The sequence below is a fragment of the Eptesicus fuscus genome, chromosome 5 (genome assembly GCF_027574615.1).
Source record: "Eptesicus fuscus isolate TK198812 chromosome 5, DD_ASM_mEF_20220401, whole genome shotgun sequence".
In the NCBI taxonomy this organism is placed as follows: Eukaryota; Metazoa; Chordata; class Mammalia; order Chiroptera; family Vespertilionidae; genus Eptesicus; species Eptesicus fuscus.
This window is the reverse complement of record NC_072477.1, coordinates 68,569,513-68,583,748: the sequence shown is the minus strand read 5'-3', so window position 1 is coordinate 68,583,748 and position 14,236 is coordinate 68,569,513. Positions and strand designations below refer to the sequence as shown.

The 14,236-nt window shown below is 37.3% G+C and overlaps 1 protein-coding gene across 1 annotated transcript in view; it reads left to right on the top strand.

Annotated features, from left to right (window-relative positions):
* The window catches only part of SPRED1 (sprouty related EVH1 domain containing 1), a 125,217-nt gene that overhangs the window by 84,248 nt on the left and 26,733 nt on the right, over positions 1-14,236 (top strand). Inside the window, exons 3-4 of the mRNA XM_054716371.1 lie at positions 6,979-7,147; positions 9,681-9,730. Coding sequence (XP_054572346.1) covers positions 6,979-7,147; positions 9,681-9,730 — 219 coding nt within the window. The remainder of the gene's footprint in view (positions 1-6,978; positions 7,148-9,680; positions 9,731-14,236) is intronic.

The window sequence follows — 14,236 nt, the reverse complement described above, 5'->3', positions numbered from 1 at the left end:
TCATTGATTTTTCTCTATTTTTCTATCCTCTATTTTATCTCTGCTATCTTTATTATTTCCTTTTTATCTGTGAGGTTTGGGTTTAGGTGTGTGTTTTTTTTCCCCTAGTTAAGTTGTAAAGTTAGGTTTTTTATTTGAGATACCTTTTTTTTTTTTAAAGGTAAGTGTTTATAGCTATACTAGAGGCTCAGTGCATGAAATTTGTGCACAGGGGGGGGGGGGATGTCCCTCAGCCCCTCCTGTCCCCTCTCACAATCTGGGACGCCTTGGGTAGGGTCCCTAGGCCTGGCCAGCGATCAGGGCTTATCGGGGCTTTTCTTCCCCGACTGCTGGTAGCTGAACCTGTCCCCGCTGCTGCCACTGCTTGCCATCTGTGTGGTGCTGCCCCCCCCCCCCCCCCCCTGCCATCGGTCACCTCCCTCTGTGGGCGACAGGCATGGGGTGCAATCACTTGGCTGGCCTGGGCCTCCTCCTGCGGAGCAATCGCTGGCCAGCCCCACACACTCACCACAGCATCACTAGCCAGTGGCCTGGACCTCTCTCTGTGGGCGATCGATTGCGGGCCCCCAGATCGATCACCGCACAAAGGGAGTCCCCACCCACCTGCTGCAGCACTGCTGGCCAGGTAGCCTGGGCCCGGTGGCCTGGGCCTCTGCTCCGCAATTGATCACCCAGCAGAGGGAGGCTCCACTCACCCAGCCAGGGTTCCGTGATCGATCACCATGCAGAGTGTGGCCTGGGCCTCCCTCTTTAGGGCGATCACGGAGCTCCCCCTGCCATTGATTGCCCCGCTGGCCAATGGCCTGGGCCTCCCTCTGCGGGGCAATTGTGCAGCTATGGCGGGGCCCCCCAACCAATTGCATTGCACCCACCTTGGCAGGCCTGGCACCAGTACGTGTCATAGCGTGGTCGTCTAGAAGGTTGTCTGGACGGTCGTTCTGCTATTCGGTCGTTCGGTTGATTTGCATATTATGCTTTTATTATTATAGATATTTCCCCCTTAGCACAGCTTTTGCTCCATCCCATATGTTTTGGTATGCTGTGTTTTTGTTTACATTCTATAAATGTTTCTAATTTCCCATGTGATTTCTTCTTGGTCAGTTGGTTGTTTAAAAGTGTGTCATTTAGTTTCCAAAGTTAAATAGTTCAGTTGTGAATTTTCCAGTTTTCCTTTTGTTATTGATTTCTAAATTCATCCCATTGTGGTCAGAGAAGATACTTACTGTTATATTGAGATTCAATTTGTGGCCTGACATATGGTCTGTCCTGAAAAATTATCCATGTGCAATTCAGAAGAATCTGTACAATGTTATTGGATAGAGTATTCATTATATGTCTGTTAGGTTTAGTTGGTTTATTGTCCTAAGTCCTCAATTTCCTTACTTCTATCTGGTTGTTCTGTTGTTTACTGTGAATAAGGTATTTCAGTTCCAAGTTGTTATCTTAGAACTCTCTGTATCTCCCTTCAATTATGCCAATGTTTGCTTCAGTTGTTTTGATGATATGATAGTAGATGCATAAATGTTTGTTTTATCCTCTTGCTCTCTTGAACCTTTTATTAATATATTCTTCTTTGTCTCTTATAACCTTTTCAAAAAAATGATCTTTATTGTTGAAAGTATTATAGATGTCCCTCTTCTCCCTCATTGACCTCCTCCACTCCATTACCCCCAACGCCCCATCTTGTAACTTTTTATATTTAGAGTATATTTGGTCTGTTTGATATTAGTAAAGCCATCCGATCTCTCATTTGGTTATTTTTTTATTTGCATGAAATATCTGTTTCTATCTTTCATTTTAAACCTGCTCATGTCTGGATCATGGCAAGTCCATTATTAGCAGCATATAAAGTAGTTGGGTCATATGCATTTATCCATTCTGCTGATCTTTGTTATTTGGTTAGAAAAGTTTAATCCACTTATATTTAAAGTAATTACTAATAAGGATGGACTTATGTTATTGAGTTATTTGTTTTCTATATGCCTTATAGCTTTTTTTATTCCTCATTTCCTGCGTTCATATCTCCTTTTGTGTTTAGTCGATTGTAGAGAAATGTTTAAATTCCTTTCTCATTTCCTTTTGTTTATATTCTATAGTTATTTTCTTTGTAGTTATAATGGAGATTACATTGACATTTTAAAGTTATAACACTCTAATTGAATTTATACTAGTTTAACTTTAATAACATAAAAAAACTACTTCTTTATAGCTGCATCCCCACCCCTTTTAGTTGTTAATGTCACAAAATTATATATTTAAACATTGTGTGCCCAGAAACATAAACTAATTCTTTGAAATGCATTAGTCTCTTAAATTTTTAGAAAACAATATTTAGGGTCACAAACTAAAGTTACACTAATAAATAGCTTTTACATTAGTAATTTTTAAAAAATGTATTAGTCTCTTAAATTGTACAGAAACAAAAATCACAGTTACAAACCATTATTATAATAACTAGGGACCCAGTGCACAAATTTGTGCACCTTGAAAGAACTGTGGGCCGCAAGGCTAAGGTGGGCACAGGGGTGGGTCTCGGCCCATCTTCTGTGTCCCCGCCTGGCCCCTTCTGCCACGGCCCCCGTCCTGTCTGCCGGCAGCCCCGCTCCTGCCGCCACCACTCCCACGCGCTGATGGTGCCTGCCCCACTCACACCTGCTGGTGGCACACAGGAGCAAAGAATTTTCAGTAACCACCAGAGGCTTGCCCCGATGACAGCGACCGGTGCCCCGCCTTGGTCTGGCACCCTCGCTCACCTGTTCCACCATCCCGCCATGGCTGATGCCCACCATGTTCCGTGCTCTGCCACCTGCTGCCAATGCCCGCCATGTTCCATGTGCACCCCTGGTGGTCAGCGCACGTCATAGCAACCGATTATTCGGTTGTTCTGCTGTTTGGTCTATTTGCACATTAGGGTTTTATATATGTAGACACTGCTATTATGATTGCCCATGTATTTATCTTTTTGAGGTCTTTATTTCTTTATGTAGCTTCAAGTTATTGTCTACAGTCATCTCACCTTGTCAGACTGAATTCCTTGACCATTTTTTTTTTTAGGGCACTCCTAGTGGCAGCAAACTCTCTCATCTTTTGTTTATTTTCCTTCTCTTTTGAATTTCAGTTTCCCAGGTATAGGGTTCTTGATTGACAGGTGTTGTTGTTTTTTTTTTCATTTAGCACTTTGAATATATTATGCTGCTCATTACCTTTTTTTAAAACATGTTTTTATTGGTTTCAGAGAGGAAGGGAGAGAGATAGAGAGATAGAAACATCAGTGATGAGAAAGAATTACTGATTGGCTGCCTCCTGCATGCCCCCTACTGGGGATTGAGCCCACAACCCCGGGCATGTGCCCTTGACCAGAATCTAACCTGGGATCCTTCAGTCTGCAGGCTGTGACACTCTATGCTGCCCATTATCTTTTGGTCTCCAAAGTTTCTGAAGAGAAGTCATTGGGTATCCTTATTTAGGACCCTTTTATGTAATAATTCACTTCTCTTTCTGCCTTCAGGGTTTTCTGTGTGAATGCCTTTGAGTTCATCTCATTTGGAATGTGTTTAGCTTATTGCATGTTTATATTCATGTCTTTTTATCAAATTTGGGGAGTTTTCAACCATTGTTTCTACAAGTATTTTCTCTGCTTCTTTCACCTAGTGAGTTTTTCACTGTAGTTATTGTACTTTTCAGCTCCAGAATTTCATTTTGGTTACTTTTTAGGTTTTTTTTATGTCTTTATTGATACTCCTATTTTGTTCAAACAACATTTTCTTGATTTCCTCCATATCTTCATTTCGTTCTTAGAGCATCTTTAAGACAGTTAAAATTCTTTAAAATATTTAAAGCTGACATTCAATATTATATTAGTTTCAGTTGCCCAACTTAGTGGTTAGACACTTATATAACTTACGAATTGAACCCCCCCCCCCAAGTTTAGTACCCACCTGATGCCATACATAGTTATTACAATATTGACTGTATTCCCTATTCTGTACTTTACATCCCTGTGACTATTTTGTAACTGTCAATTTGTACTTTTTTAAAAAATTTCTTTATTGATTAAGGTATCACATGTTTGTCCTCATCCCCCCATTCCCAGCCCACACCCCTCCCCACACATGCCCCCACCCCCCTGTTGTCCTTAACCGCTGGTTAGGCTCATATGCATGCACACAAGTCCTTTGGTTGATCTCTCCCCTTTACCCCCACCCTCCCCTACCCTCCCTCTGAGGCCCGACAGTCTGATCCATGCCTCCTTGTTTATGGGTCTGTTCTTGTTTATCAGTCTATGTTGTTCATTATTTCCCCTAGATGAGTGAGATCATGTGCTATTAGAAATACACTTATAAGAACCGAAAATGAGACAAGCAATAATGGTTATTCTGACAGGCAAATGAATCAGTCTGTAGTGAGTTTCTTTCTGGGCCAACAGTTCTTTTGAGACCCAATTTCAATGTCACACAGTTCCTTATGTGTACATGTCAGCCATGACATTTTAGTTCTGGATGGTGGACAAATGGTGGTAATGCTGGTCTGACCCTCTCTGGTTTGGTCCTGGGCAACCTGTAGTGACGCACAGCTGTTAACTGCTAGTATGGCAAGGCAACGTCAGCGTCTTCCATCTCTGGACTGCTCTCTTCTGTCTTGATGGCTGGAGTAGTCCTGTCGATTCCTCTCTGTTGCTGGAATCCACATGGTCTCGGAGTTGTTTTCTGAAAATATACAAACATATTCTCTACCAAAAGTTAATAAAGGAATATTTTCTATAAATTTGACTTGGGATCCTATTTCATTTTTTTGCCCAAATGATTTTCCTCTGGCTTGTTTTGACACTTTGTGTGTTTTTCATGGGTGTCTTGCTTTTAGCCTTACAATTAATTCTCTAAAGTATTAATTTTCTAGATGTAATTACTTACAGGATATTTTTCCTTACATGATATTCTTCTACTACCCCCCCCCCTTTTGATTTAAATATTAGGATGCTTTTGAAAATTTTATAATGTAGTCTTGATGGCTTTTAAATTTTAATTTTTTGCACTATAATATTACTGTTTTAGGTTCATTACATGGTGCACAATTTTATCATGAGATGAACTACCAATAAAAATTTTAGTTAATACTTTAGGAACACCTTTTTGTCCAGTACAATTAATTTTTCTAGAATATTCGCTTGTTTCAACTAGCCAATTTAAATTTGCCTGAAAACTTGACTACTATTTTACTGTCAAATTTATTACTCTGACAACAATCTTATTTTACCCTGTAAATATTAGTGGAAAAGATTATTTACCTCCTTGAGTAGGTCCTGAGCATTCCTGGTGGTAGGCTGGATTTAGATATCGTAAACCCACTTCCCCACACCATGGGTACAAGACAACTCAAACAATTCTTGTTGGAGTGAGAGGGCATCTGCTGTCGACCAAGTCTCTGTCGGTCACCTGGGTCCTCATCTGGGCTGGGCATGGGAAGCACGAAGCAGCCATGGGGGCAGGAGACCTCCCTTAGAAGGGGCTAGGGTTCAGGCCTCTGCAATGTTGGGGGGGTGAGGGTCCGTGCCCCACCTCTGTTGATCCCCAAATTCTCTCCTGATGGCCCCTCTGCGACTGTGCCTGTCTTAGGTTGTTCCTCCCTTGAGGCATCTTACCCGTCTCTTGCTAACCAGCCATCCTCCAGGGCCAAGCAGGGTGATGTGAGATTCAGTTTTGTCTCCTTGGTAATTTATGCCCCCATGGCCTCCATGCCCAGCACCTGCCTTGGGATCACCTCGCCTGCTGGTGGGGCCCCAGCACTGATCACATATCTTGTGGAACCCGGCTTTCTTCTCCAGGGAGGGCTCAGTTCGCCCCACTGGGTGAGAGACAGATCCATGGCACCAGTCATCACAAGACTTCAACCTTGACATGGACAGAGAGCTCATGCCACAGCTGTGAGCAATTGAATTGTGAGAAGAGGGTCTCTCTTGGCCTCAATTTGTACTTTTAAGACAGTTTTTAAAAAGCCTTTGTTTAGTAGATCTGCTATTGGATCTTTTTCAGGAACAGTTTCTATTAAACCCCCCCCCCCTTTTTTTTTTTAGCCAGCCTTACTGTACTGTTTCTTTTTATGCATTGGGATTATTCTGGTTCAACACTGGGCATTTGAATCTAATAATGTGGTAACTCTGGAAATCAGATTATCTCATTTCCCCGTGGTTTTCTGTTTTTGTTACTACATTATTATTATTATTTGTCTCTGTGCCAAGGATCAGAATAAGATGAACTTAATGTCTTCTTATGTCTTTTCTGAGTCTTTCCCTGGGTATGCATAGTCACTTTCTAATTTTCCCCATATATGTTGTTGTTTTTGCATTTAATGTCTGGCTCTCAAAATGAGAAAAGTAAAAAAATGGCAGCTAAAATAGGGTGCTAGCCCTTTAAATACCCTGGAGAGTCACTTCATTCTGATGAGAAATGACTTGCAGCAATGAGGGAAGGTACATCAATGGCTGCCCTCTTTGTCTTTACCTCTGTGATCAGAAGCAGCAGTCAGTGATAAGAGCACAAATATCTGGTAGTTGTAGGACAGGATTCTTTTTATCTACCCTGGCTCCCAAGATTTGTGTACTTGCTGCTCCAGGAACCACTCCCACAACTCCCAGAAATTAACCACAATTTACTGCCCATGCATTCCCCTGGAAGTTGCAAGCTTTCAACAGACTCCAGACTTCCAACATAGTTATATCAGACAGATTCTGCCAGTGCAGTTGTTTAGGTAGGAGGACAGATTCCTGGTTCTTTGCCATCTTCCTAAAATCCTCTTTAGTCCCATCTTAATTTCTGTATCGAATAACTTTGTGAAGTAGATTAAGTAGCAAGACCTCTGTATTAATATAGGGCTGAAATAATCACTAAAATATAATAGCTCTTTTCTTACTTCAGTTTGTATTTAAGCATTACATTAGATGCATTTGACACATAGTAATTTTTGGCATTTAACTTTTGACAGGTGGTTTTGGAATGTATGCTTAAAAAAGACCTCATTTACAATAAGGTCACTCCAACATTTCACCACTGGAAGATTGAAGACAAGAAATTTGGCCTTACCTTTCAAAGTCCTGCTGATGCTAGGGCTTTTGATAGAGGTATTCGAAGAGCTATAGAGGATATTTCTCAAGGTAAGTTTTCTTGATTATTTTCTTAATTTGTTCATCAGTTATCTATAGTAAAGTAGAGTTACTTTAAGCAAGTCAGCTTTTGTGATATGTGATCAGACTTTGAAAGCTCACTGTAGGTGAAGTAGATAAAATAATGGGCTCCTTAGTCTGTTTCAGATTAAATAAGAGGTTGAGGAAGAGGGAAGCAGTCAGTTACAACTTTTAAAATCCTTGTATATATGTTGTATCAGTCATATAACATATGTTATATCAGTCATATTCTTGTTTTGGTAATGATAAAGATAAAATTTCTAATAATCAAATATAGGTATACGCCAGTTATTCTATGTCAGAACCCTTTTTAAAAATATATATTTTATTGATTTTTTACAGAGAGGAAGGTAGAGGGATAGAGAGTTAGAATCATCGATGAGAGAGAAACATCGATCAGCTGCCTACTGCACACCCCCTACTGGGGATGTGCCCGCAACCAAGGTACATGCCCTTGACCGGAATCGAACCTGGGACCCTTGAGTCCGCCGGCTGACGCTCTATCCACTGAGCCAAACCGGTCAGGGCAGAACCCTTGTCTTTTTACCTGATTTCATTATTGAGCATTGACAGATACCACAACCCCATCTATCCCTTTGTAATCTTTCTAGTCTCTTAAAATTATTAACTCTAAAGCTTGCACAAGCTTGCAGGTTTTAAAGAGGGAGATTGTATATACATGTAAAACTGGCCTCTGCTTAATTAAACAAAGAAATCACATTAAAACTAATTTCTTCCCCCAAACAAGTCAAAACTTGATTTGTTTTTCTAATTAAGAAGGAATATCATGTCTATTAATAGAATGGCTTCTGTATAAAGTAACAGCATCAGTATTAGACAACTTTGTGATTTGTATATTTTGAATATTAGAAGAAATGAACTAATTATGAAACAGACCATAGGCAAGAACATGGAAAAGCTGAGTGTAAATCTGTATTAATAGTGCATGAAACTGGGGTTAAATAATTTATTTAGCTACTTTAAATATTAGAGTTTGTTAAGCAAATAATCTTTGATTTCCAGTTCAGAAAGAAATTCTATGAAATGATAGCAGTTATTTTATTTTTATAACCAGAGCCCATAAATTCTTTTTATATCCGTGTTCTTGATGTTGGCTGCATGTTAGAATTACCTGGGAGGCTTTTGAGAAATAGAATGACTAGTTCTGACTCCAGGTCACTTGAATCAAACTATTTGGGGAGTGGAGCTGAGGCATTATATATATTTATTTATTTTTAAGTTCCTAGACATTTCAAATGTGATAAGGAATTGTTATCCTAGCTGAATGATTATATTATGAATTTACAAAAACAAATGAATATGGGTCCTCAGATTCTCTAGCAGATGTGGTTCTCAAACCACTACAAGAAACTTAAAAATAAAAATGCATGGTGCCCTTTTGCCTCACCTAACAGACATTTCTGACATTATTGGTTTGGGACTGTACTCTAGTATCAGTTTCCCAGTTGATTCTGCTATTTTAGCTAATGTTGAAGAACCAGTGCTTGAAAGAGAAAATCATTATCTATGGGTGTTAAAAAATTATATGATTTATGTTTAAGTTTTGAATTACTTTGAAGCCTATACTTATGTCCCCATAAGAACACACTTTCACTAGTGTCAAATAGATTGAGTTTAATCTTCAAAAAGACAATTTATAAGGAGAAGTTTACAGACTCCTAGCCTGGTAGAATAGACTGCTGCTGTATTCAGTCTATCTTGTTATTTGTAAACATTACTTTAAATATACTGGTTAGCCTTATTACCAGTTATTATATAGACTTTGAACTATCTCATTAAATTTCTCTTACTTATTAGCCTTCTATGACAATAAGGAAAAACTTATTGCAACCCTTTTCAAAGGGCAGATTTCTCATCTCCATGCTAGCTATGTCTCAAGGGTAGTATAAACTCAGAATTCATTGCTAGGAGAAATCCCTCTTTATGAATTTGTTGGAACTAAAGGCTCTCTTGAACATAATTAAAATGTTTACAGAGACATTGATGCATAACGGTCAATAGCAACAATTGGCCATTGACTATCTATAGTGAATTAGGGCTCATTTATTTTTCTTACTATAGCAACTAAAATCCTACTTCTGGGTACTAAATACTGTTCCTGAATCAGAGTATTTAGAAAGATTGAGGAGATCACACATGGACATTATAACACCAGAGGAGTGTGGTGCACATAGTTTACCTAGGTGTTTGAGAAATCAGGAGCAGGGCTTGCTGTGAATAGTACACTTTTCACATACAATAAAACATCTCTTTGTAAGTAATTGGGGATTTACCTGCAGGAGAGGAAAACAATCACTTTATTCTCTATTCTTTTAATAAAGGGGCAAGTATGAGTGGCCTACATCAGATTGGTTGCCAGACAGCCTAGAATGATCTCTGATCAGTCTCCTGTAGTATTGTAATGACATAATCAATTAGTCAATAATACTAAAATCTAAGACAAAAATTTTATGTTTAATTAAACTTTTACCTGTTTTCTTAGGATGCCCAGCATTAAAAAATGAAACTGAAGGAGCAGATGATGACTTACAAGTAAGTAGTTGGCTTGAAAGAAAACTTTAAACATAAAGGATATAGAGCAGAGGTGGGGAATGTCCGGCCCCTGGGCCATATAAGGCCCTCGAAATCATTTGGTCTGGCCCTGCCAAGGCATTAGGGGTGAGTTAATTAAATGTTTGGCCAAATATTTTAAGTTGATAATTTGTATGGCCTGCAAATGATGTCATCAATATCCAGATAGCCCTTGGCAGAAAAAAGGTTCCCCACCCCTGAAATAGAGGAAACAACTAGCCTTAATAAATAAGTAACTCATAACTTTTTAAGAAACTTTATAAGACACTGTATTTGCCAGGAAGAACAGAGAAGCTAGAATCCATAGTATGTATATATGTATGTATGTACATATTATATATAGAGAGAAGGTTGTTTTGGTTTGGATACACACACACACACACACACTTTTTTTTGTTTGCTTTTGAATGAATTGGCTCATGATTATCAAGTTCAAAATCCACAGGATAGGCAGACATGCTGGAAGTTCTGTCACTAGTTGATGTTTTGGTATTGAGTGGAAAGGCAGTTTTGAGGCAGACTTCCTTCCTCTTTGGTGGACCTCACCTTTTTTTTTTAAATGTTTTTATAATGAGGCCCACCAACTCTGGAGGGTAATTTTCTTTCCTCAGAGTCTACTGATTTAAATGTTAGTCACATGAGAAAATTACCTTTACAACAACATTTAGACTGGTGTTTGACCAAATAGCTTGGTGTCATAGGTTAGACAAGTTGACACATAAAATTAACTATCACAGGTACCCCACCCATTAGGCAAGGTACTTATATAAAAAATTCACAGAAAAGGAATTGCAAATTGTTAATAAGCATGTGGACACCCTTCTGTTTTATCTCACTGTTAATCAACAGGTAGTTTAAGTTAACATATTTTAGTTAACCAAATGTCTGTCCATGAGATTGACAGATTAATGCTCTGCTGGAGAAAATGTAGATTGTTAGATTCTTTCTAGAAAGCATTTTGGTAATTTGTATTAAAAAGCCTTTAAAATAGGAACATTCATGCCTGTTTATCCAGTACATCAATTTCCAATAGTCTGTACTAAGGAAATAGAGATGTGCAAAAAATTTTTATACACAGATTTTTGAGGGTGTGTGTATAGAAGATTGATAATAAAAATAAGTTATCTAGGAAAATGAGAGTGGTTGAATTTATTAAGGTATATTTTTTATACAACTATTAAAATTTTATCAATTATGAACTTGCACTATATTAAGTAATAAAAACACAAAAGTTTTATGGTTTATCATTACTCAGCTAAAATGTTAGATATTTCTGTTAGTTCCTTTTGGATTGTGGGATTCAGAGCTACATGGCTTTTTTTATTAATACTTCTCAGTGTTTTTTAAGTTTTCTGCAGTAACTTAATATTTTTAGAATAATACTAAATGAACCCAGATTTGTATAATTACCTTGTATTAGTAACAGGTTTTTACATTGTAAAAATAGTTGTGAGCTAAAGACATGGAAAATTGTTTAATGCACATTTGCAATCATATAAATTATTATCATCCATGATAACCACCATACTATTTTTAAGCTAAAAAATTTATCTTTATCATTGAAAGTATTACAGATCTCTCCTTTGTTTGTGGGGCTCCTCCCTCCCCATTGAGCCCCTCCACCCTGTATCCGCCACTCCCAGGCCTTTACCCTCTCTATTGTCTGTGTCCCTGGGTTATGCATGTATGCAGATAAGTTCCCCTGTTAATCAATCACTCCTCTCCCACCCCTCACCTCCACCTTCCCACTGAAATTTGTCAGTCTGTTCCATGCTTTTATGTTTCTATTTTATTCATCAGTTTATTTTGTTAATTAGATATGAATGAGATCATGAGATACTTAATCTTTCTCTGACTGGCTTATCTTGCTTAGCATAATACTCTCTTGGGTTGTTGTTTTTTTCTGCACATAAATGTGTACATACACTAATAATCTGGCCACTCAGTGTATATCCTATATAATAAAAGGCTAATATGCAAATTGTCCCCTCGGCCAGGAGTTCAACCAGCAGGCAGGCTGGCCAACTGCCCATGTCCCCTCCCCCTGGCCAGGCTGGCTGGACCCCACCCATGCAAGAATTCATGCACCAGGCCTGTAATATATATTTATATACACTGAGTGGCCAGATTATTCGTTCAGAGATCACAATAATCTGACCACTCAGTGTATATGTATTATTGTATTATTATACTATAATCTGTTTTTTCCACTTAAATTACATAATGTTTTTTGTTCTAAATATGTTTTCAAGTTTAATTTTTAATGGTTTTGTTTTATGTAATTTGTTTATATTAGAAATATCTTAATTACTAGTTCCCCTATTGTACATAAAGAGTTTTTATGTGTTTAAATATTTGAATCTGTTTATTTTATTGATGGTTAATTATTATTTTAAAAAGTACAGTGAGTTGGAGTTAATTAGGTATAAGAAACAAGTAATAAAATGCAAAATAAATACATTTTCAAGGTTCCATTTTGTTCTGGTTTCTATCAAAATATGGGACTAGAAATGGGGAAATATGTTCTGAATTGCTCCCTATGATGAAAGTAAATTTGGTTAAAGTTCACCTTAAAAAGGTGGGCAACAAGATGTAGACATCATTCATTCATAGGGTTGCCAGAAGTTGAGCCAACTCAGTGACAGAACACACATTAAAAAAAGATTTAGATATCACTCACTCTTTCATAGGGCCGCCAGGAATTGGAGCCAACTCAGTGACATATAACACATACAAAAAAAGCAGGGAGAGATACTGAGAGGCTAGTAAATATGTGAGGTAAATTTTTTTGGACATCCTATTTGAAAAATGTGAAGAAGAATCAACATCCAGAATTAAAACTACCAAAGAAGACTCTTAATTTTACCTTATTATTTCATGATATGCCAAAATTTTTGCATGACATTCTTATTTTGGAATAAGATATTGGAAGTATAAAGTATTCAAATTCATTTAACTCAACAATTTTTAATCTTTTTCATTTCATTATACACATAAGCTAATTACTAAAATTCAGCACACCAAAAATGTATTATTATTATTATTTATTTTTATTTTTTTGCTGATGTGCCAGAAATATAGGTGTAATTTTGATTTATTTACATCGGACGGCTGTTGTTGTGTTTGCTGTCATCATTTTTTAATTTGACATTCTAAGGGAAAAGAGAGAGAGAATCAGTGATCAGCCCCCTCCTGCACACCCCCTACTGGAAATCGAGCCCGAAATCTGGGCATGTGCCCTGACTAGGAATCGAACCTGTTTCATAGGTCAACGCTCAACCACTGAGTCACACTGGTGGGGCAAAATCGGCTTTTTAACTATTTTATTAGGGTAAAGTACATCTTGTTTCATAACTCACCTATGGGCCCAGCATAAATATTTTGAAATTATTTTGAGTACAAATTGACTGATTTATGGTAGTAGTTATGTCAGGTTTACTTTATTGGTCATTATTTGCAAAAATAACTAAAATGGTTTTAAAAGAGTAACTCATTATCTAAGTTTTTAAGCCTAGAGGAGGCAATAATTGTTACATTTAGATCAGACTTGAGGTAGTAAGAGGAAAAGATCTCAGATTTCATGCTTTGGGCAAGTAGAAAGATGATACCTAATTGGTATGAAATGAAAAGTTGTCATATCTTTTCTTTCTGCTACTGAGAAGTATTTGACTAACTTATCCTTCTTTAGAATTGGGTAATGTCATTCCTGAGCCAAAATGATTAAAAGGTTTGTGATTTATATTGTTTAAAGTTATTTTGTTACAGGCTAGGATGATATAAATTGTTCGTATACTAATTTTCAAAGCTGGTACTGTTTTAATAAGGCTCTATATCTGAAAACTAAGTTAATAGATAGGTTTATTTAGTTAGGCCTTTTTTAATTCTTGCATGTTGTATTTAAATACATACTTTTTTAAAAAGCACTATCAGGATCAATCTTTTCCATTTTGATTGAGTTTTTGTTAGGATTTTTGTTTGTATTGGGGATGGTGGTGGTTGGAATTTAAGTAGCATAAATCATAAAATGTGAACCCACATGGTCTGACCTCACAGTCTTTGAATTTTAGCCCTTATATCATGTAACAGTACTACTAATTATTTAACCATTCACATTCCATTCAAAATTTATTTTCCACAGCCTTTTACATTAATTTTTGTTGGTATTTCTGAATGTGATGTTTGGATTAGATTCTAGAAATAGATTTGTCATTTAGAGGATTGTATAAAGATTTACACAATTATCAGGAACTATGTAACTATTGCCTATTAACTCAGATTTGCAGACAATAAACAATCTCTGAAAATCTAATACCATTTTTAAGTCAAACTAAAGTTTCATTAGGAAGGTAGTTTAGTTTTTCTGCTTATTAACTTAGGGTGGAGGACTTGTTTTCCTTTTCTGTTTTTGCTGGGCATTATATATTGGTACATTTCTCATATTTCATATTATTTCATCACTGATTACTG